The 24,488-nt window shown below is 38.1% G+C and overlaps 2 protein-coding genes and 1 pseudogene across 2 annotated transcripts; 2 read left to right on the top strand and 1 right to left on the bottom strand.

The window, feature by feature from the left end:
* The first annotated feature begins 1,227 nt into the window (after positions 1-1,227).
* On the top strand, positions 1,228-6,091 carry LOC149811581 (asparagine--tRNA ligase, cytoplasmic 1-like). Its single transcript, XM_089992878.1, has 7 exons — positions 1,228-1,674; positions 2,399-2,635; positions 3,045-3,629; positions 4,244-4,479; positions 4,592-4,721; positions 4,929-4,987; positions 5,908-6,091. The coding sequence occupies exons 1-7, from the start codon at positions 1,228-1,230 to the stop codon at positions 6,089-6,091; spliced, it is 1,878 nt and encodes a 625-aa protein (XP_089849004.1).
* Positions 6,092-14,345: 8,254 nt separating this feature from the next.
* Positions 14,346-16,028, top strand: LOC149811580 (ras-related protein RABA5c pseudogene; annotated as a pseudogene).
* A 1,055-nt stretch (positions 16,029-17,083) lies between these two features.
* LOC149811579 (pirin-like protein) lies at positions 17,084-19,004 on the bottom strand. Its single transcript, XM_089993649.1, has 7 exons — positions 18,829-19,004; positions 18,655-18,704; positions 18,528-18,566; positions 18,394-18,422; positions 18,236-18,298; positions 18,034-18,137; positions 17,084-17,943 (listed from the first exon to the last, which is right to left on the bottom strand). The coding sequence occupies exons 1-7, from the start codon at positions 18,960-18,962 to the stop codon at positions 17,448-17,450; spliced, it is 915 nt and encodes a 304-aa protein (XP_089849775.1). The 5' UTR covers positions 18,963-19,004; the 3' UTR covers positions 17,084-17,447.
* Between the last annotated feature and the right edge of the window lie 5,484 nt (positions 19,005-24,488).

Genomic DNA, 24,488 nt, shown 5'->3' with positions numbered 1-24,488 from the left:
TCGATGTCCCACCGAAAATCGGCGTGGCTTGTTTTCTTTATTCTTCAATGAACTTTCAATAACAAATGAAAAGATCAACAAACAGTAATTAAAAAAAAAACAAAAGACAATACTGTAAAGGGGAAAACAATAGGCAATAACCTAAAAGAATAAAAGCTGCTAGATTTTCAATCTTTTGTGTTCTGCACAAAACCCTAGGAGAGGGTTTTATAAAGTCGAGTGAGGATCTCGGGTCTCGGGTCCAGTCATGGACCCGAGATGGGATCTGGGTCATCCGGGTCGGCGTGCCTCGTGCTTGTCTGGAGTAGGTACGTAGGGGTGCCATGTCCCCGCGTCTCGGTACTGTGTGCTGGATCGGATCCTCTGCTTGGGTCGGATCCTCTGCTTGTGTCCGATCCTCAATCCCCTTCATGTGAATCTGGTTCACTGCTTAGGTCAGGCTGTAGAGACCTGGGTCCTGCTCTGCAGCAGTTATATATATATATATATATATATATATATATATATATATATATATATATAACATGTATAAAAGTATAATCATAATGTTCTTAACAGGGATTGAGGACGGAGTGGAGACCCATCCCCACAGGGGTTTTGGTTTTGACCTCCCATTCTCCGTCCCCAGTTCAAACTGGGTGAGGCTGGGCGGGGCTCCGTTTTCCAAGAGTTGACTGCCGTTCCTAGTCCCGGCTAAAGGTTCTCTGCTTGCCGAACGTTGGTTCCCGCAACGTTTAAAAATTTTGAATTTATCTCACGCCATCCCTCTTAGCGGTGGAGTTATCCTTTCCTTCCTCCCCAAGAATAAGGGCGTTAGACCTCCTCTCTTCCAAAGCAAAAGACGTCTTATCTCTTCATTTCGATTCTTTCCTATTGCTGTTATACTCAATTCTGGATTTTGGTTCAGAAAAATAGCTATTTTTCTACGATTGCTAACCCTAGGTTCCAATTTTCGTCTTCCAAGTATTTTTATTCTTTGCTTCTATGTACAAATCCTGATGCCTTAGATTAGAATTACGTGCATTTATTTGTTTCAGAAACCCTAGACCCAGATTGTCTCCATTGTTGGAGTTCAACATCCTCCCCAACAATAAATAGTCCTGGATTTTCCCCATTCTGAATATCGCGAATTCTCAAAATAAGCTCTGACGGTGATTTTGCGTGGTTTCCCTGTTTTCTCTTTTCTGACTTCTGAGAATAAATTAGGGTTTTTTGCCAAGTTGGAACATGGCACAGGAATTGGGAACTGTTTCTGCTTCGATGGTCGATCCGGCTGCGTCCGGAAGAAGAAGTGAAATTGAGGAAGATCTTAACATGCCTAGAATAGATCAGTGTAAATACTCAAAGAGGGTCGCTTTACGAGCTATTCTCAGTCGGCCTGATGCGGGTTTGGGACTGGTCGGACAGAGGGTTGTCTTCGGTGGATGGGTGAAATCCGGTAAGGTGCAACAGAAGGATGCCTCTGCACCTTCTTCCCCTGCTAAGGATGGGATTTGTTCTCTGATACGTCAGTCCCGAATTCCCTATTGTTTACGGTCCATTATAAGGTTTGTTGCCGGAGGCAGGCCGGTGTCTACTGATAGATCGGATGGGATTGCGAGGGAAGATGTTCAAGTTTTGACGGGTTTTGCTCGCTTGCAAGTGAATGATGGATCTTGTGCTTCAAATCTTCAGGTTTGTTCTTGATTTTTCTTAAGAAAGTTGGAACGATTTTTTGATGTTTGGATTGCCAAAAGTATCGACAATGTGTATTATAATGGGATTTTGCTACAATAATTGCCAGGATAGGATTGAAGAATATATTATTGCTACTGGTTAATCTTGAAAAACGTAGGTTATGATGGCTTCTTCAACCTATTTAAATTTGTGACTGATTTTTCAATTGCTTGTTTTAGTTCAAGTTAACCAAAATAAAGAATTTTAACCTCATGAGATAAATGGGTCCTAATTTGGGTATAGGTTTTGAGGTATTTTGTTGCCATTTCTAATTGATGGTTCGAGGAAATAGTTGCTGACATTCAGCTTCCTTACCTTTGAAGGCCCAGGTTGTTTAGTATATTACAACAATGGTATGAATGTTTAGATATTAAATGCTTTCTCTGCTTTTTCTAGCATTGCATTAGTGTTGTTTCATATTGGGCATTTTTTTTTCAAATATAAGATGCTCCCCTTGTGTTTTCTAGAATTGCAGTAGAGTTGTTCTATGCTGGACTTGTTATAGTCCTAAACTAGTGAAACTTAAGGTACTAGTATAGTGGTATATAGTAACTTCCATAGAATTTTTTTTCTTTCTGTTCTATTTTTCTAGTTCTCCAGAGAGAATTTTTTGATGACATTAATCCGGCACTCATCATAATTAGTAAATTGGATGATTTTTAATTTATCTGTTGCTCAACAGGTTGTGTTGGACTCATCGGTAGTTCCTCTCAACCAAGTCATATCCAGAGGAACTTCTATTTTAGCCGAGGGAGTTCTACAGGCAGTGGCTGCATCAGGAAAGCACAAGATTGAGCTCAAATTAGAAAGGATTCTTCATGTTGGAAATGTCGATCCTATGACTTATCCTTTCACAAAGGCAAAAATGCCACTGGATTTTCTGAGGAGCTATTCACATCTTCGACCTCGCACAACTGTGGTAAAGTCCTACTCATAGTGCTTTAAATTGCTCAGTTGCATCATTTAGGCAAGACCAAGAGCATGTGGTTCTCAGGTGTCTAATATGTGACTGATTAGTATTCAACGATTTGAACTTCTATTGATTTTTTTTATGTGCCTATACAAAGATGTTTCTTATTAAGCTGTTACTTTGTCATGGGAATTGGGCACCATAAGATAAACTGAGAACTTGTGCTTTTCTGCATACATAAGATGCTAGCATTACATTCAGGTATCTGGAGACCAGTTATAGTAAAAAAATGAAAACATGCAAAAACAACTTCCTATGAGAGGAAAATAATAATTTAGAAGAAAATTTCTGTGGGTCAAAGAGAATATATAAGTTATGTTTGTTTTCGCCATGCTGACGTTCACTTTTCCATCTTCAGGCCGCATCAGTTGCCCGAGTTCGCAGTGCAGTTGTATATGCTACTCAGGCATTCTTTCAGAATCATGGTTTTCTATATGTGCATACTCCCATTATCACTACTTCAGACGCCAAAGGTGGCAATGAAGTATTCCAGGTTACAACTTTCTTCAGTGAAGCTGAGCGTATGGAGCTAAAGACAATGAGTGATCATGACCAAACTGAGGTGGAGGCTGCAAAGGCTTCTATTAAGGAGAAAAGTGATATAATTGAAGATCTAAAGAGGTCTGATAGCAACAAAGAAACGTTGGCGGTTGCAGTTCAGGATCTTCGAAAGACTAAACAACTAGCCTCCCAAATGGAAGCACGTCTAAAATTAGAATCAGCAATTCAATACAAGGATGGAAAGCTTAACTTTTCGAAAGATTTCTTTTCTCAACAGGCATTTTTAACTGTGTCTGCTCAGCTTCATCTTGAGAGCTATGCATGTGCTCTTGGTAATGTTTACACATGTGGGCCGACATTTCAGGCAGAGAAAAATCAAACTACAAAGCATCTGGCTGAGTCTTGGATGGTCGAGGCTGAACTCGCTTTCACAACATCAGAGGTGAGTTTTTTTTCTTGCTATTTTTAGTGCATCTGTTTATTCTAGACACTTTGAATCTTATTATGTCACATAGACTTCATTCATCTTTGATGCAGCATTATTCACACTAAGCATAATGCTGCTTATTTGTGCTATTATTGCTGCTTGTTTCTCCCATCAGAAAGAAAAAGATAAATTTTCTGCTCATTTCTTCTGAAATAGTCAAATTTATAGTTACATTTTTTTAATCCAACACGGAGTTCATTGGCCACGGGTTCTGCTGATCTGGTAGGGGCGGCTGGTGAATGTTACCAAGTTGATGGGACTTCACAAGTTCGAAACACATGGGAGCATCCTTTGCCGCAAGGCCAAAGTTGAGTGTACTCCCCGGTGGGCAGGGAGCACCTCAAGGGTTTTACCAAGTAGAGGCCAGCCAATGTGTGGTCGGTTTTGGGGAGGGGTGACTTTTTTTTTTTTAATTGTACAAAAATAACCATCGAGTGATTCTTTCTTTTCATGGATAAAATGCTTTTGTTATTCGCTTAACTCTATTATTTATCTACTTAATCATTTCATTATTTAGTTGTATTTAGGATTTTTGTTTGTATTAAGAACACTTAATTTTCTACTATCAGGAAGCAATGACCTGTGCGGAAGACTACTTGAAGTTTCTCTGTCAATGGATCCTTGATAATTGCCTTGATGATATTAAGCTCTTGTCAAAGAGAACTAAGAGTCCTAGCATGGAGTGCCTTCAGTTGGTGGCATCAAGTGTATTTGAAAGAATTACTTACACAAAGGCAATTGAGCTTCTAAAGAAGGCCAATTTTAACATAGATTGTGGTATGCCACTAGGTGAAGAACATGAAAGGTAATTCTTTTCTTTCTTTTCCTTTTTCCTGATGATTAAAAAGGTGATCCTGTTGTGGGAAATTTTATTGGTTCATCATGTCAACTTTTCTCTACATCAATGATTCTTGCAGATATTTAACAGATGAAATCTGCAAAAAGCCAGTCATTTTGTATAATTACCCAAAGGAACTAACCCAATTTCATACACGAATTAATGATGATGGAACGACAGCTGCTGCTTTTGATATTCTTCTGGCCAAGGTAATCTGCAAACTGTTCTAGCGAACAAGGAACTATTCTCTATATTTTTTCCTTTTTTTTTGTCTATGTGTTTGTTGCGGGGGGGGGGGGGGGGGGTTGTAAGTTATTAATCATGAAAAAGGAGTCTTAGTTGCAAAAGGATTACTTGGTTTGCATCCGCAATTCTTCCTGGTAATACCATTTGGGCTGATCCATCTTTTTTTACAGGGTCAAAATTTGATTAAAGGAAGCCAAAGGGAGGAGAGGCTTGATGCAATTAACAAACGGTACCCATAATTTTCAACTGCTGATCTTAACAATGAATTTCCTTCTTTGATATACTATAATACCCTAGCTTCTAAGGGATTATGCAATTTATGTATGGTTTGTGCTTTGTGATTCTTAAATGGAAAAGAAAAATAAGCCCATGAAAATGGAAAAAAAGCCTTTGAAATGGTTAAATGAAGACAGATTCAAGGGTAAGATAAACCTAATCCCTTTAATGCTTCTTAATCAGGTTACACGACCTTCTTAGTTAGGATTGAATTGCAGCTCCTTAAAGAATTCATATAGTTTTTTTTTCTCATGCTAATACTATTATCTCTATTGGCCAGACGTATTATGCTGTGGGATAATATTTCTTTTTCTTTCATTGTTGCTTGTCACGTTTGGATATATTGCATGCAAGTTTTGGAAAGTTGAATGCATATATATACATATATTAGGCTTTTGATAAATCATATCACTTATAGTGGTTGGACCCACTGGTTGTCTGGTATGGGACTATCATTTCAACCATGAGTTAATGGATTTAACCAGACACTACCTGTAGTGGCAATGTGAAATTTAAAGTTGCATTTTAAGATTAAAAAAGTTATTTTCACTTTTTAAACTAAAATTAAAAAAGTGCACTTTGTTACTTTTGAAAAGAGTATTTTTTTTTCATAAGAAAACCTGCTCTACTCTTAAAGTAACCACATGTTTTAAAAAAATGTCATTATTTTTGTAGGTCTTTTCATCATTTCAATCAATTGAATGTTGCTAACATTAAAATAAATGATTTAAAGTTAGATTAACATCTCTGTATGTGTGTGTAAGAGAGAGAGAGAGAGAGAGAGAGAGAGAGAGAGAGAGAGCAAATCTATTTGGTATTTGTTGTCAACGTTCTTCTGATATTTCACTTTGTAATGTGGATTTTCTTTTGTAGAATCCAAGAGTTGGGGTTGCCAAGAGAGCCATATGAGTGGTATATAGACCTTCGCAGACATGGAACTATCAAACACTCTGGATTCAGTCTTGGGTTTGAACAAATGGTGCTCTTTGCAACTGGTCTTGACAATGCTAGAGATGTTATTCCCTTTCCCAGATTTTATGGGAAAGTAAACAATTAGCCCTTTGTAACTTGTTGCTTTAATAAATGGAATATGTTGTTCCTCCCACGTCTGTAGCAATAACAAGTAATATTATATATTGAGCCATGAATGCATTCCACACAAGCGAAGATAGAAAAAAAAAATCTTCAGTACTTTTGACATGAGAGGTGTCCCTTGCCATAAGGACAAGCAATAGGGAGACTTTCCTGGTGGGCAGGGAGGGGGTACTCGGAAGAGTTTTACACCGTAGGCACTGAAACAGAGCTACAGTTAACGTGGCTAGAGCTGGGAAACGAGACAAGCAGCTCGCCATTCGGCTCGGCCTGGCTCGTGAGAAGCTTAGCTCAGATCCAAATTTGAGCTTGGCAAACTGAGCTACGAGTAAGCTCATTCAGGTAAATGAGCCGAGCACGAACATGACAAGCTCTTCTCAGCTCGGCTTGTATAGGATCGTAGGTAGGGCGGTTCGCTTGAGTTGCTCAACCACCCCTACTTTGCCTGGTGCTCATGACGCACTATGGAACCTGCACCAAGCCAGGGGACCAAGCAGGGCATATTTATATATTATATACATAATTTACATGCATATTCTATATGTTTTATACGTATATTTTATATATTATCAAGCTTTAAAAACACTTAGAAAACAATTTTTTTCAGAAAACAAGCCAGCTCATAATGAGCTCGGGCTCATGAGTGCTCACGAGCCAAAGCCCAAGCAGGAGTGTACCCTTAACAAGCTGATCCCAAACAGCCCAAGCTCGTCTCGTTGTGGCACCTCTCAGCCCGTATCTGGAATGTCTAAACCATAATGGTGGTTTCTCCTCAAATAACTAAAAAGGGTATTTTTCTTCGCCTAATTGTGTTATGCCTTGTTGAGCCTTTGCAGTTTCTACAATGCTCCCATAAACAACTCCGGCAAAGAGGAAGTGCACGCTGAAACCGAGTAAAATAAACAGGAAAATATGCAAGTTTGATCTGAAATGCCTCTTTAATGAACTGCTATGAAAGACAAACTCACATTGAGTTGATTAGACTGTTAACCGGAGCAAGAGAAGCTATCAATCTGTAAAAAATATAGTCAACCCTCATTCAAGCCGGGTTTGATTGTGTTATGAAATCTGCAAAAAGCCAGTCACTTTGCAAAAGCATAAAAAAAAGGAAGAAAAGTCTTCAAAATATAGAAAACTATAAAAAATTACAAAAACATACATTTGGCCTAATTACAAACACACGCCTTTCTTTTGAGAATTTACAAATACACTCTTGAGTTAGTAAAATAAATTTTAAACACTTGCCTCCTTCAACTGAGGTAAGTAGATGTGGGCAATCGTTCCAGCAGCCCGATAGCCAAGCCGGCTCGCCATGGGCCGGGTTTGGGCCATGATTTTAGGCCCAAGCCCGTCAGGTATTGGGCTGAAACCAGTTCCGTTATATATGTGGGCCGGGCTCAGGCCAGCCCAATGAGCTTGAGTCATTTATTAATTTTTAATAATATAACATTTTTAAAAATTAACTATTACATAATAACTTGAATAACTATTATTATTTACCTAATTACTTGCACGAGAACTTGCTATTTGTTAATTATTACTATTTACCTAATTAGTTGCATAAGAACTTGCCAATTCTCTCATTAACCCATAATTTTAAGATTAGGCCAGGTCGGACCCGGCCCACTTCACATTGGCCCATTGCGCCAATGGGTCAGGACATGGGCTTCTCTTCAAATCTGATCCCATTAAGAACCAGGCCAAAACCCGGCCCATTTACTAACGGGCCAGCTCAATGCCCACCCCTAGAGGTAAGTTTACAGTGGTAAATCATCTTTAAATTGTACAATTACCTTCCTTTTTTTTATACCATTTTACCACAACTAAACTAAGGGCACGTTTAGAAGTGAGAAAGATGTAGGAAAAGTGATGCAAAATAGAAAATCCGTATAGATTTTTTGACCCAGAGACTTTATTGGTGAGTGTTTTTTTAAAGTACACTTTTGTTATAGGAAACATTCCTCCCCAAAAGAAAAGTTATTTTTACATTCTCCACCACCCATCTCACCACATTTCACTGCCACCACCACCACCACCCACCATCTCACCATCACCATTACCATCCATGTCACCACCACTACCACCCTCCTCCTCTCTCATTTTTTCACATTTTTTGACTCTATTTTTCTCATGCTATACAAACAAGCAAAAATTTTCTTTTGAAAAACTTCTCATAAGCAAAATTTTATTTTCCTATGAGAGTTTTTCTATCTTCCAAACGTGCCCTAAGAACTTCTTGCCTATCCCAGAAAACAAAATCCAAGGGGACTTTTTCCATAACCTCAATAATGATCCTGCCATTGTAGCTCATTTTTTTAGGGTGTAAATGCATGCTTGCAGCCCTACCTGTCTCTCTTTCTTCCTCTTCCAATCTAATATACCATCTTCAGTGCTAGCATATCCTTGTTCAGATGATTGGGAAAAAAATCCTCTTTTTTTTTGTGGGTAGGCAAGAAATCGTCGTCTTTATTTTTGTTCAAAACTGTAAAAAAGAAAAAAGACGAAGGTAACATGGTACTTTGATTATGAGTAACCATGGTAAACCTACCTCAGTTGAAGGAAGAGGGTATTTGAGAATTATTTTACTAGCCTACGCGTGTATTTGTAAATTATCAAAAGATAGGATTGTCCTTGTAATTAGGCTAAATCGTTAGGCATTTTTTGTAAATTTTTCAAAACTTAATAATATGAAAAAAAGCCAAATTTGAAGTATAAAAAATAAAAAGACACTAAAAATGGCGTAAAATGGTAGTATTGCAATAGAACATGATACTTTTGCAATATCCTCAATTGATCACATTATATGCAGTGTCGCTGCATGGTGGGTAAGGTTTGGTTAGGACCGAGATGGAGTCAGATTTGGACCAGACTTTTGGGTATGGTATTGAGTTCGAACCCGAGTCTAATCAGATTCTTTATAAGAAAACCATACCTTGACCCGATAAAAAACACATGAACTAAACCCGGACCATACCCGGTAAAAACACGTTTTTTATTATTTTTACATTGAAAAATTGCTGGACTTAATAGGAACTCGGGTTGGATCCAGGTCTGGTATAAAATTTCACAAATTATATCCGGGTCCATGTATTAACCAGACCTTCGGGTTCGGACCTAGGTCTTAATCAGGTCTTCTTATTTATCACTATACCTGACTCTATAAGGTTTGGTTCGGGTCAGATCGGCGTAAACCAGTCCCGTTGATACCCCTAATGGTGGGCATAATTCAGCAACGTGCTTGACAGCCACCCAACTCAGCATTTCTCGAGATGAGCATGGTGTCCATCCTGAGAAATGCAGACTTTCCAACGATCTTACTTGATTGATTGTCCTCTGCAACATACTTTTCCTGTTTGTTGGTAACAGCAGGATTGCTGTGAGAGTGGGTAAGCTTTTCACTATCTGGCGTGGATATATAAGCTCACCAACATAATTCCTATTCAAAAGAATGAACTATGAAGCTGCCATTGTTAAACATACCATAGCTGGGCCTTTCGACAATGGCTCTGCTGTTGCTACCATTTTTGTGCTTACCGTGATACCATGGTCTGACGTTGGTGGCTCGGATGTTACCATTATCGACCTTACCTGCTCTGCTGTGGCTGCCATTATCGAGCTTACCATCCATGCTGGTGGCTCTGCTGTAATTGCCTTTACCAAGTTTACCATTTCCATCATTAGCGACGGGTTTGCTGTTGGAAATCTGATCGGGGTGTGCGCAGTGCATGCAGGAGAGTACCCGTTCACAGAGGAGAAGAGAATGGGAATGGTGAGGTTAACGGCCAGCTTCAGGGGTTCCTTCTCTGTACATACTGCAGTGCCTTAGGAGATGAGGGTATATAATCCTCTCTTGAGTAACCGTTATGTCAGCCTTGAATGAGGTTTTTAATCCCATTCAATACTATATTTTAGATGAGTTGCCAGCCCCCACCATTGTGTCCTTCTTTGGATTAGGGTGTGAAGCCTTATGATCACACTGGATCCATTATCTAGATCCAATATTTGCTTCCAACACTAAGCTCGTTATAGTTTTCCAATTTCAAAAACCTAGTCTGACCTGAGTTCTCATTGTGATTTGCAAATTTCAATGTAAAAGTCATAGGAAATGTTATTTTGCCAGTTCTAGTTCTGGTTTATGTTATTCATATTTGGACTTGGGTATGGTTTTTTCCATGATAAGTCTGGCCAGAGTCGGACTTGGACCTGGTACCAGCAACATATATCTGGGTATGAGTCTGGATCCGGACAGATCCAATAAAAATCTAACCCCTTGACATGCCTAGAGGAGACGCCACCTGAAGCGTGGATCAGGTCATGGGTACCCTTGACAGCAAATCATTTAGGTGTCGATCACTCGGATGTCGTTCATTCCTGGCGATAAATGGCATCCAACAACCACAGTTTTTTCTTTTATTTGAGCGGTTTTATTGTTGTTCTGTAGATGCGAAGCTCTGAAAAGCTTTGTTTGGTTTATTTAAAACATAAGCAGTTGTTTTATACCTCATAGCCGTAGATGAAGGGTCACCAAGAAAAGAAATTTTTACCATGGTGCTGACATGACTTCATGTAGGAATGGCAGTGGACCGGGGTGGGGGTGGGGGATAAGGTCTCAGCCCCCACCCCTTCTCAAAATCCTGCCCTCCATCCTTGCACGGGTTTTGAGTTTAACTTTCATTCTTGCCTCTATCCCTGTTTCATGTCCTCAATACGTAGGGATGGCAGTGGATTGGGGCGGAGGCGGGGGACACGGTCTCCACCCCCGCCTTGTTTCAAAATCCGAACCTCCATCCCGACCTTCATCCCTGCATGGGGATGGATTTTAACCTTCACCCCGTTTCATGTCCTCCATCCCCTGTTCAAACAGGGTGAGGCGGGGCAGGCCCCGTTTCCCTTTAGTTTATAATCATCCCTTAAAGGATTGGGGACGGGGCGGGGCGGGGCGGGGCTAGGCGGAGATTGGGACAGGGACGGGGTGGGGAGGAGAAAAGCGTAAGTCCATTCCCGCCTTCATCACCGCACGAGGATAGATTTTAACCTTCATCCCGCCTTCATGCCCGGTCCAAACGGGGTGAGGCGGGGTGGAGCCCCATTGTCCCCCGGTCCACTGCCATCCCTATCCATACGTGGTTCAAACAGGGTGAGGCGGGGTGGAGCCCCGTTTCCACTCGGTCCATTGCCATCCTTAAAGAAAAATTGGAGACTGGGCGGAGGAAAGTGTAAGTCCATCCCCACCTCTATCTTGGCATGAGTTTTAATTTTAACTTTTATCCCTGTCTCCATCCCCGATTCATGTCCACTATCCTCCGTTCAAAGGGCGGAGCTCAGTTTTTCCGTTCGACTGCCATCCCTAGTTCATAGCAATATTGTCAGAACTGATACTGAGCCAGAATCGATTTTGAAAATGATTCAGGGAATCGAGAAATGAACTTAATCGAGCTCGTTCCATCAGCTTTAACTGAAAGATGACATGTGTCATTAAAAAAACAATAAAAAATATTTAAAATGTTTTAAAACTCCTTTAAAAAAAATAAAATTTAAAAAAAGATTAAACCGATTTTGAGCCGATGATTCCAACAATGTTTCACAGCATCAAAAAAATAAAATTATTTTAAGAAAGGGCCGATTCAAACCTCGGTTTGAAGTTAATTGGAATTGAATCAGCTGATTCTAACAAGTGATTTTTTTTTTTTTTTTATGAATATGAGGTTAACATCCAGGGAGAGTTGAATATGTGACCAAGCGGTCAGAACTTTTTCTCCTGGCTTGCTGCCAATCAGGTGAAGCAGGTGCATCACTGGGATCGTAGCGGGGTGGAGCCTTGGATGCTATGTTTGATTTTCATGGGTGTCGCCCTTCAGCATAGGCCCCGGGGATTCTAGCTTTGGAGTTTTAAGATGCCAACATGTGGACCGTAGGTATGGCAGGTTAAACCAAAGTGACCAGGTATTCGTGCCGGGTTTGATTTTTTTGGGTTATAAAATAAATAAATAAAAGTCTTTAGAGGTGCATAATAAAGTGATCATGAAAGAGATTTAAGGGGAAAGGCTTTTTACAATCAACATGTTGAAGCATGTTAAAATGGGGGTTTGTTCTTCCCAAACACATTCTTTTATACACTTAGGGATGGCGGTGGACCGAGGAGAAACGGGGCCTTGCCTTGCCTCACCTCATTTGGACCGGTGATGAAGGGCATAAAATGAGTTATGGACTTAAGGATGAATGTTAAATCAAAATTAGTGTAGGAATGGACTTACTCTTGCCCCACCCCGCTTTATCCCGTCCTTGTTAAGAAAATTATTATTATTATTATATATATATATAAATATATTCTTAACCCTAACTTAAAACCTTTTTTAAAATCTCTCTTCTTTCCTTCCTTTTCTTCTTTTTAATGAACAGCATGAGGTCTCATTTCTCTCTTCTCCTTCCTTTAACAGCGGAGGGACAAGGAAAATGAAGTCCCGCTTACCCTGTTTGGACTAGGGATTGAGGACATGAAACGAGAAATGAACTGGAGATGGAGGTTAAAATCAAAACCCATGCAAAGATGAAGGTGAAGATGAAATGCAAAATTTTGAGACAGGACGAGGGTAGAGACCTTGTCCCCAGCCCCGGTCCACTGCCATCCCTAAGTACACTGTTCATGAACACAATGACTACAAGGTAAAAATGGCTCAAATGTGGAGTCAAATCAAACTTAAAACCTCCCTCTCTTTCTTTCAATGTCATGAAAATCCACTAATTTCATAAGTTAAAGTATCTTGTTTTTTTTCTTTTTACAGAACCTAACCCACCGGCCAAACCGTCTGCTAATTAGTGCCGCTACATGGTTAAGTCTTTACTCTTGCCATTTTAACCATGGACAAACTTGCCCCCATCTAGGATGTAGACGGTTTGGATTCAGATCCGATGTGATCAATACCATATTTAACTAATCAGATGTTAACAGATTCAGAGGTGACATGCTCATATCAGATCTGTGTTTTTACATGTAAACCATTTGGATATCCGTCAAATTTGGATATTTTAAAATTTAATAGCAAAAAGAATCAAAACCATGCCTGTGTCTGATTATAATCTAATGTCATTTTGACTCAAATACAACTAAACTAAATCAAATTTGGTTGGATATCAGATAAAATCCAGTTCATTGATTAGTGTCATGAATGCATTCAATCATAACTACCAAAGTACTACATAGTATGATACTCAGAATCCCACCATGATTTTGTTGCAAAAGGGCGATGGTATTCATGTCATTATATATCAATCCCCACAAATTGTGTCATACACTCGTACTCCCTCCCTCTCCACAATGAATATAAATGATTGAGAGCAATGTTGCTAGTATCGGCTTGAATCGGACTGTATGGGCCGACACTTATGGTATCCGCAGAAAATCTATACAATACTTTCCTGAATAGGCTATTTTTTAAATAAATATAAAAAATACTTAAAATTATTTTTAAATATTTTAATATTATCTTAATAAATTTAGTACGTGTCACTTTCTGATTGATACAAAAATATTTTTTATTTATTTTTTAGCCTATTCAGAACGATTCACTTGAGAATCGGTATTAGCCAAACGATACCAACAACATTGATTGAGAGATCCAAGTTTGGTTAGTGAAAAAAATTTAAAGAGCATTGACTAACGCACCTCTCACCATCACACGTAGTCTGCCAGCCTTTAATCTCCCGTCTATTTTTTATTTTGCTTCCTTTCATCTCCCCCACTTTCTCCCCCTAATGTTAGAGGAGGAAAGCCTTGGTTCAACTGCAATCTCTCTATGAATATTTCCACCATCTTCATTGCAATCCGCTGAAATCCAGCAGAAATCTTACTTGGGTTTTCTTGCATTTCACTCATCAAGGAGAACCAACATTTTGCATCTCTCCAGACTTGATTTTCTTTGGCTTTTCTCTGGTTTATCTTTTTAAGAGAACCAACACTTCGAATTTCTTTTTTCTTTTTGAATTTGAAGTTTTTCTTGTTGGGTGGTTTTTATTTGTTCATGTAAGAAAAAACCACTTTCCATCTCTTCAATATTGTTTTTTTCCTTGTGTTTGCTGTACCTTGGTTGAATCTATATAGGCCATCTTCATCTTGATTTTGATGTGGGTGTTTTCCCTTCACTTCTTCAGGTGGTCACCTTTTCTAACTAAAGCATCAGATTTAGAAGGCCTCCTGAGTTTTTGGATATTCTAACTTTTCAATGGAAGATGAAGATGGTGAAGAGTACCTCTTCAAGGTGGTCATAATCGGAGACTCGGCTGTCGGGAAATCGAATTTTTTGTTGAGGTATGTGAGGAACGAATTCAATCTGAACTCGAAGGCGACGATCGGCGTCGAGTTTCAGACGCAGAGTATGGAGATTGATGGCAAAGAGGTGAAGACGCAGATATGGGACACTGCTGGACAGGAGAGGTTCAGAGTTGTGGCATCTGCTTATTATAGAGGAGCAGTGGGTGCACTTGTTGTTTATGATATCAGCAGGCGGAGTACATTTGAAGGAATTGATCGGTGGCTGGATGAGCTTAGAAGTAAGGCACCTAACAGAATTTCCTATTTTTCTTTATCTGTTTATATAATTTTTCACAGACCAATTACTGTTTCTTGAATGGTGCAGGTTACTTGTTTTGTAGAGTTTTATGATTGATTCTCTTTGAATCATTGAAGTATGTTTTTTTTTTTGCTTTTTCCTGTTGGCATTTGCAAGCACTTCATGATGTTTGTTAAAACTATCTTTCTTGAAAACAGGAACCTCAAAGGGATACTATATTGAGTTTTTTATTTAAAAGACCAGGGGAAAAAAATTAAGTAGAATATATTGATGATTTTGATAAAAAAAGCTTACTTTTATTTGTATGAATAGAAATTATTAAATAATATATTGGAAAGTTGATTTTGATAAAAAACTTCACTTGTTCTACTGTGGATAAAAGTTATATGTACAATTTTACTCTATGCTTCAATGATTAATTTCCAAAACGAAAATTAAAAGTCAATGAAATGGTTGTATCTCTATTAGTTGAAGGATAGATGAAGATTTATATTTCTTATTCTTTGGAAAAAAAAGAATATATAATCTTAGACTGACCAGGAAATTCTTTACGTGTTGCCATCAAGGTTTCTCATTAGTCCATGGGCAAAATTTTCAGATTCCAGAGCTAGAGATACCCGAGTCCTAGTTGGTTGGTCATCTTTGGTATATGGATTTTCTTAGGCAAATTCTTTCTTGCTGTCATATTCAAAATAAAAAAGGTCCAGATTGAAATAACATCACTATTCTGGTTGCATACAAAGTTTTCACCTCTTTCTTATTTTGTCTGGAATTGCCACTACTACTTTTTAATTAACCTCTGACATTCAAATTTCTCCTACAAAAACCACAGTCCTTTCGGATAAAACTGTGGTGAGGATGCTGGTAGGAAACAAGTCTGATTTAGCCAATATCAGGGAAGTGTCTGTTGAAGAAGGCAAAAGCCTTGCTGAATCAGAGGGGATGTTCTTCATAGAGACATCAGCATTGGATTCAACAAATGTTAAGACAGCGTTCGAGATTGTTATCCGGGAGATTTACAACGATGTTAGTAGGAAAATCTTGAATTCTGATTCCTATAAAGCAGATCTGTCTGTAAACAGGGGCGTGAGCCTTGTCAACAATGGGAATGGTGGGTCTAAATCCAAGCAAACTACAAACAGGTTCTCCTGCTGTTAGAACAGACTGGGAAAAGTTTTCAAATTCATAGGTTGTTGAGGTTGGTCAATTAATATTTTGTTCTCTGTTTTGGTTTTGTTGTTTCCCCTTTCAGGAGAGTTTTTTATTCATTGGGTGCAATTGCTGCCAAATAAAACTAATTTTCGTGTCATTGGCATGTTAGATCATCCTCCTTGAAAGCAAAGGGATGTGAAAAAACAAATTTTCGTGGTCTGACTGGGAGTGAATACAATAAAAATGTTGGTAGTTTACTTTTTCTGCTCAGCATTGTTGCTTTTACTTCCATATATTATTTGATAGTGGTTCCCGTGTAAGCCCATCTCATTCAACTTTGTTATATCTCAATAACTACTTGATGAGCCAATTGTTCTCAATATTTAATTATTCTGTTCTGTTGCAACCAATTTAATGGAAGGATGGTAATGGGTCCTAGCATCGTTCCTGGTTGCAATGAGCATGAAGCAAACTTAAATTTCCAGTCACATTTTCATCACCACCACCACCACCACCATCGTCACCACAAACACCACCACTACCATAATCATCACCATTGCCATCATTGCAACTGTTGCATATTTTTTTGGCTACGCTAAGAGAAAACCCCCTCATCACCAGCTGTGCATTGGCAAGGTCCCGGTTGGTAAAACCCTTGAGGTCTTCGTTGCTCATTGGGAGTACACCCAGCTTCGACCTTGCGATAAGGAATGCCCCTCGTAAGTTTTGAAATCGTGACATCCCATCAACTCAGTGACATTTACTAGTCACCCCTATCAAATGAGAGGAGCCCTTGTAGACAACTTAATGCTTATTTTAAAGAAAAACACATGAATATCCAGCTTTCGAGGGAAGTGAGATTTTTCGATACATTCCAGCATCGTTGGGCATCATTTTTTGACAGAAAAAGAACGGTTTTGAGCCTTTCTGTAGAGAAATACGTAGTGCAGGGGACTAGTGTCTTGCATTCCATTCCATCTTTAATAATCTTTAAGCGAATGTTACTAATGGAAGAAACTATTATCTTATTAAAAGATAATGGGAGAAGACTATCATGTGAAATTGCACTCTGGTTTTCTAGTTGTTATTACTTGGTGGAACCTTATCCCTTGGTGATTAAACCATTAAATAGGTACAAAGTTTGAAGTGATGAAATTAAATAAAAAAAAAGGGTAAACAAGAAGAAAGTGGCCCCATTTTGGTTGGAGCGGAGAAAAGAACACTGATGAAGCTGGATCTTTTAATGTAATGGAGTAATCATTCAATTCTTGCGAGAATGAGATCTATAAAGGTTCTGTGATAGAGCTAAATAAATCCAAAAGTGCCTATTCTACAATATTCATTCTACTAGCTAATGCAGTACGAAGCATAGAGGAGCCCTGTGTGCAAACCCAATTCAGTCCCCAGCTCAAACAAAAGGGCCACCAGCACTACCTCCAACTAACTTGCAACCAACAAATGAAAAAATCTTGCCTGGAAATGATGAAAGTGGCAAATGAGGTACGATGGCTACATCAAGCATCCACCTAGTTGTATCTGCACAATCACTTGATGTATCAATTGTGGTCTATCCTTGTCGCTGATGGTTCATACTTATTCAAGTCATCGTGGAAGTGCCTGAGATTTCCAGTGTTTACCCTTCTCAAACCCATTCTTGCAATAGTGATAGTCTTCCATAGTTTGGTCTATCTCAGCTTGAGTGTTCATCACAAACGGACCATACTGCACAACAGGCTCATTCAGAGGCTGCCCACCAATGAGAACAAACCTTACTGGATTTGCAGATTTGTTCCACACACTCAGGCCATTTCCATCACTCAGAACCAGAGCATGGTGAGCAGTTGCAGGTGGGGAACTAGCATTGCCGAGAACGGCCTCGCCTTCCATAATATACACAAAGGCATTCCATGACTCTGGTATAGGCTGATGCATTTGAGCTTCAGGTTTCATTGTGAAATCCAGGTACATTGTGGGTGTCCTGGTATAAACTGGAGATTTGATTCCCAACGACTCTCCGGCTATCACCTGGACTTCTACACCATCCTTCTCTGCTCTTTTGACATCTTCCTTCTGCAATTCCTGGTATCGAGGTTCGATCCTGCAATTCCATTGAAAATGAAGGTTATGGTTTTCCATGTGTTAGTGAAAATTGGCGTGTGTTTTGTATACATATCGGTTATCTCATTACATTTTGTCCTTGGCAGAGAGATTGATCCATAGCTGTAAACCTTTCTGGGCTCCTTCTCCTACTGGCATTTCCGAGTGAATGATCCCTCTACCAGCAGTCATCCACTGCAGCAAAATCAAAGTTTAAGAAGTACCAAGTTGTCAAAAACTATTCCATTATCCAATTGAAATTCTCTGTCTAGCAAAGTCATTCTATGGCCAACCTGCAAATCACCAGTGCTAATGGTCCCCTTGTGCCCTGCAAAATCTTGATGGGTCATGGCTCCCTGAAATTCGAATCTCCAGTTTAGAACCTCTTCACTAAAGATGCACACAAAAGAAAATTTTACTGTACATGATTATCATCCAAAAATTCACATACCTGAGTCATGTATGTAACAGTCTCAAACCCTGAAAAAACGGAACCCCAATTCAAGAAGCAAATTATCAGATATCAGAGAAGAAAAAGAAGAAAAAAGACGGGCGCAGGTGAAATAACAGAAAACATTCTCAAACCTCTGTGTGGATGATCCGGGAATCCAGCAGGAGCAGAAACTGCAACACCCAATTGCCGAATGATCAGAAACTCTTCAAAATTCAGATCAAACAAGAAAACCAACTTCCAGAAGATACCAAAAAAAACCTGAGAATTCATCCAAGAGGAGAAATGGGTCCAGCCTCTTCAACTCCATCCTGAAAAAAGCAACACCCATCAAAATTTAACCCCCCACAGATTCATCAGAAGGAAAACCAAAAAAGAAAAGGGAAATAAAAAGGAATAATATGATTGAATTAAGGAGAAAAATCAGTGACAAACCTTCCAATGCTTCTTCTAACCTCTGCTCCATCTCCTTCACGTTGTGCCCTCGCCAATACCTTCTTCACAACGTGCCTTGGCTTCTCAAAACAGGAGGCGGGTTCTGCCATTCTAGACATACACCTGAATCTCATTCAGAAATTGAAGGGTGCTAAGAAAATGAGAATTCGTTGGGGGCCTAAGCCATCTTGATGCAAGGCTATTTATAGTTTGAACGCAAATTAGGATTTTTTTTCATCTTATGTTAGGAATGTTCAACGGAAGTTAGTTGGCCGTTCTCGCGAGTAATTTCCACCCAGACTATCGTGACATCAGTCTCACGTAATCATGATGCAGGCGTCATAGCGTGTCTGGATCGGGTGCAATCACATGGCACAAAATTTGTGCATTAAGCAGCTGATGGCCCTCCAGGCATTATGCCCCACAGCCGTCAGTGAAAAAATCCGGTGCAATATGATTGCATAAGTATATGATCACCCTCCGTCTTTGGGGACAGGCTTGTCAGTTGTGAGGCCAAGCCCTGACAGAGGGCAATCAGGTGCTCTTGTGCAATCATATTGCACATGATCTTTTCAGGTTTGAATCGTGGTACAAATCTTGCTGAGACTGCAGCGGGCTATCTACCAGTTCCAGATACGTCAAAAGTCATCTAGAAAACCATAACTAAAAATATCAAATGTTTAGGAAACTCGTTTCAATAAACGCATACCATCTTACATAAGAACATGTTTTTATAACATTATAAATGAATATCAAGTGTTTTTATTATCATTTCTTCATTCAAACAATAATTTCATTTTACAAAGACACTAATTTTGTTAAGAGTTTTAAATATCATAAATTATGAAAATTTCATTATATAATAATAATTAATTTAGATATTGTTTTTATATATTTTAATTTATAAGTATCTTTACAAAAATACATACTTTGTATCAACTTTACAAAAATGATGCAAATCTTTGAAGAGATCTATAAACACTTACCCCCTTTCAAATGGGGATCTCATTTAGTTGCAACTAAAACCTTGAATCATTGGATCTCTAGTTCAATTCAATTGGAGGAAAGAGAGGTTAGAATGTTAACATAAATACCGGATGTAGCCTTAGACTATTCGAACAACGCTTCGGTGAATGCAGGTGATCGGTGAGCAGTACCTTTAAAACCAAAGAAAAAGATAACACATGAATGTGACACTCAACAATCATGTATGCCCTTGTGGTAGTCCTCATCAAGCTACTGTGGATCTCTTCTATTTATAGGGAGATCTGAAAGAGGCCCATAATGGATTCATAATATATTGGTAATGGGTACTAGTGGAGGTCCCTAATGGGCATGAATGAACAATTATAAGATTTCTAACCTCCAAAACCCAAGAGCCACACTCATATAGACTCCTTTATGTGCTCAAGTTAATATGGGTCACATCCAAGTTGGATCCGATCTGATCCAAAATCCAATATTCTCTTACTTTACCCATTGACATAGAAAAACACATAATTGAGGTTCTTTACCGTTATTTCGATTTAATTTTCATGTGGGTTTACATGTTATCCTGTATCACAAGAATAAATCATACGAATCATAAAGATGGACACATCTATATAAGATGTCATATTTTCATGTACTATAATATTATTTATTTCCAGTGTTTAGTATGTTATGAATACCTTTATGAATGGATTGGTCTCTGACCCATTCTATTGATCATTTTAATATTGTTATTATGTTCTCTATTCTCAAATGAGTCATTTATACATAATCAACAATGCATAAAATCATAGAGAATTAATTTGGTTTTATAAATGTGATCACATATAACCATAATGTATTGTCATACATCAAAAAAAATCAAATAGACTCATTCTCATTACATGTTGAGAATACAATCTCAATGCTAGCCCTTCAACAAAAGGATATGCAATCATTTTCTTCATACTAATTGTATCAATGCATACTAAATGATTTTTAGTTTTTTCTTTAACAACAAAGTACTTTAACTCCATGTATCGACATGAAGTGGAGCTCTTGTTATTTGTGAAGGACACAATGACTTCATTATCACAAAAGGTCATCAGTGAACTCTCAATAGAGTCCACAATACCAATACCCGAAATGAAACTTTTAATCCTTATGGCCTAAGATAAAATCTCATTTAAATCAATAATTTTCACCCTAATGACTTTCAAAAATTTCTTTACTATTTTGCAGTGAGAGATGTCACCTAGCCACTCGCGATTGCAAAAGCAACATGTTAAGATTATTTGATCACTCCTACTTTTCATAAACAATCTTTTGAGAGCTCACACTTCTCATAGACGACCTTCATAGCGGTTGTTATATTCTCTGTATGAATGAAAAAATGTTTTATACAAGATTCATATCGAAAAGGTAAATATGAAACCCTTTATTATTTACATTTTCTAAGGCAAGTATAATAGAGTCATTATTGTTCCACTTTAATGAAAACAATAATACTCAAAGTTTTTTTGTCTTTTCAATTCTCAAAGAATTGATTTCAATTGATAAAACGAGTAGATCATGTAACCATGAGACAATTCAGCACTGTACCTTTGGGTATGAACGCTTCATGGGCTAATGTACACATCTATTATTACACCCTATGTGAATTTAGAACATCAAATTGCACAAGTGGTAATGCATTGTGCATAAAACTTATCTGATTCTATATCTTACATTAATTAGCCAGTACAACACTAACAGGTATTGCATAATGTCAACTTAGAGCCATTCGACATTCAACCATTCGTTAAACTAAGCCTTTGGTTGCACAAACTGATCACATAAACATAACAAAACTACACTTCTGATATGGTTTTATCAACATTATTCAAACTTTTGAATAAAAAAATAGAGGGAATTGATAAAAAAAGGGAAAAACTTGAGAATGAAGTAAACTTCAAAGTTATATATATATATATATATATGTGTGTGTGTGTGTGTGTGTGTGTGTGTGATAAATTCTCTACCGTAAATTAAAAGAAAAAAGGAAATATTAATGCATGCAAGAAGATCAATGACTATGAGCTCAATTTCAAACCCAAACACGAGGACAATGAAACACAACGAATGAAATTTCAAACTAAATATTGAACTCAATCTAAATAGAAACAATGATAAAAAAAGAAATATCATGAACAAATACTCGAACCTCAGAAGAATCGAAAACCAATATCGATCTAACCGAAAAATCACGCAAAAAACCAAAATAAAAAAAATGATCTAACCGAAAAATCTTGCTAAAACCCAAAAATTAATGGGAGGATAGAGGAATCTACTTACCTGATAAATAGGAATTTTTTGGAAAGAAAAAGAAATATTCTCAAAATTTCACCAAAAAACTTGAAGAAAAGAAAAAGAACGTGCAAAATCTACTGAAAGTTAAAAGAAAAAACAAGAAACAAATGAACCGGCCAAACGAAAGCACTCTTCTCGGAGAGAGAGGGTGGAGGGTGGAACAAAAAAGTCGTGTATAAGGACACGGTTGGAAATCGTCATTTCCAACATAATTTTTGTTTGAATCATGCTAAGAACAGTGCATCAAACATACCCTAACGAGCATGAACGGACAGTTATTAGACCCTCAAAAGTCACACTCATGTAGATATATATATATATATATATCCCTTCATGTCAATATAGGTCACATCCAACAAGTTAGATCTGATCCAATCCAAAATCTAACACATATTAGATATCCATAATTTTTTTGACAAGATCCATTAGATTTACAAACCCTAGGATTCAAGTGCACCGTAAGGACTCAAGTTGGCTTTCACTTGTGGAGTCCAAAAGACAAAAGGTTGGAAACAACAAATTGTGTAGATGGGAAAAGAAAAAAAAATGAGAAAAGTCAGCAAAATTTGTGGTCTAACAAATGATAAGTCATAATTGGTTTATATTTTGTGGTTTGAAGCAACAGTTTTTATATTTATGTATTTCCTGTTGTATTTTATTTTAAACTTAGCCAAATAAAAGGATGAGTTCGTTGTCAGTCACATGTCATCATCACCAACCTGGAAAATCATTAAAGACAAACTGATCTTCTAAGCAAATTGCCATTTTTTTTATTTATTAAATAAAGAAACTGCACCCCGCCGCACCCATGAGAATTGAACTTTGACTACTGCGAGTCTAGCAGCCAAGGTCCCTTGGGCTGCCACGTTTTCTCTTGAAAATTTGGGCCATACAAAATGTTATCGTGCCTCTTCATTTGTCTCAAAAAAATGATTGGGAAGCGCATCAATCATCACCCAAACCATTATCAATAGTTGCCATTTTTTTTTCCCTCTGCTTGTCTGGTACGAGCACCTAGTGCATGTCACCTTGTTGGAAGGTTGCAAGTTCAAATCCCAATAGTATCGTTATATAACTGGTAGGGATCTGCCTAACCCCCCAGCTTGCCTTTCAAAAAAAAAAAAAAAAACTTCAAGGGCATTTAATAACATCTCATAAGACTCCAAAAACATTAACTAGGGCTGGTAAATAAATGGAACAGCTCGCAACTCGACTTGGTTCAGCTCATCACAAGCTTGTTCATGAATAGGTTCATCCAGCTGGCGAGTGGAACCATGAGCAGCTCCTTTAACTTAAATGAGTAAAGCCAGAACATAAGGTGTCTGGCTTGGCATGGGGGTGATCTTATATATATATATATATATATATATATATATATATATATATAGAGAGAGAGAGAGAGAGTAATGGGTCCGTGCTAAACCAAGTCTTAAATGGGGTTTTCAGGTTTTTTCATTTTATTTTTAAATTCTGACCTTACAGATGTGATCCATGTAGTTGATTTTATAAGGATCAGCTCTTGAAGCATTTGATTCCAACATATGGGCGAGTTTTTATAAAGTATAAAAAATAAACGGTCCAAAATCTTTGTAAATTTTTTAGGCTCCAAACATCATTTTTTCCATCAAAAACACATAACCCAGGTGTGGATTCTTAGTAAATTGACCATGCCCAACGCATGCCCAACGCATGCCCAAACTGCATAAAAAGCACCGGAGAAGCCTGAAAAACTCATTTAGCACACGGTTTAGCACCAAATGGGTTTAGCACCTACCCAATTTCCTATATATATATATATATATATATATATATATATATATATATATATATATATATATATATGTGTGTGTGTGTGTGTGTGTGTTTTCCATATAGATATTGACCAAAACGACGATGGAGATTTGGCTCTTGCACTCTTGTGGCTAATTATTATTTGGTTGATGTTGAATTTTCAGCATGTGTTCAAAACCTACCTGACATCTTCCATGCATAAGCATGGCGTATTAGCAGTTAGTGCCAGGGCTGTCAAATGGTTGGGTTTGTATCGGGTACCCTAACCTGAATTCTCGGGTATGGGCATGCAAAATGCCGACCCAAAAATATTCAGGTCCCCCTGAACCCGACCTCGACCCGAGCAATAAGATTTTGGGTCAGTATCTGACCATGCCCATTTTTTTTGCTGGTACCCCACCGGACTTGAGCATTTTATACGTATTTTTAATAAAAACAAATTATGAAATTATCCAGGTTTGGGTTTGGGATTCTATTTTTATCACTCGGACAACCAGAAACTGATCATTAATTATATGGGTAGGTCCTGGTCAATCCTAACCCGGCCCTCA

Source organism: Nuphar pumila, chromosome 17, assembly GCF_984573655.1.
Source record: "Nuphar pumila chromosome 17, dmNupPumi1.hap1.1, whole genome shotgun sequence".
Classification (NCBI taxonomy): domain Eukaryota; kingdom Viridiplantae; phylum Streptophyta; class Magnoliopsida; order Nymphaeales; family Nymphaeaceae; genus Nuphar; species Nuphar pumila.
The sequence above is the reverse complement of the archived record's forward strand: the minus strand, read 5'-3'. Positions and strand labels throughout refer to the sequence as shown.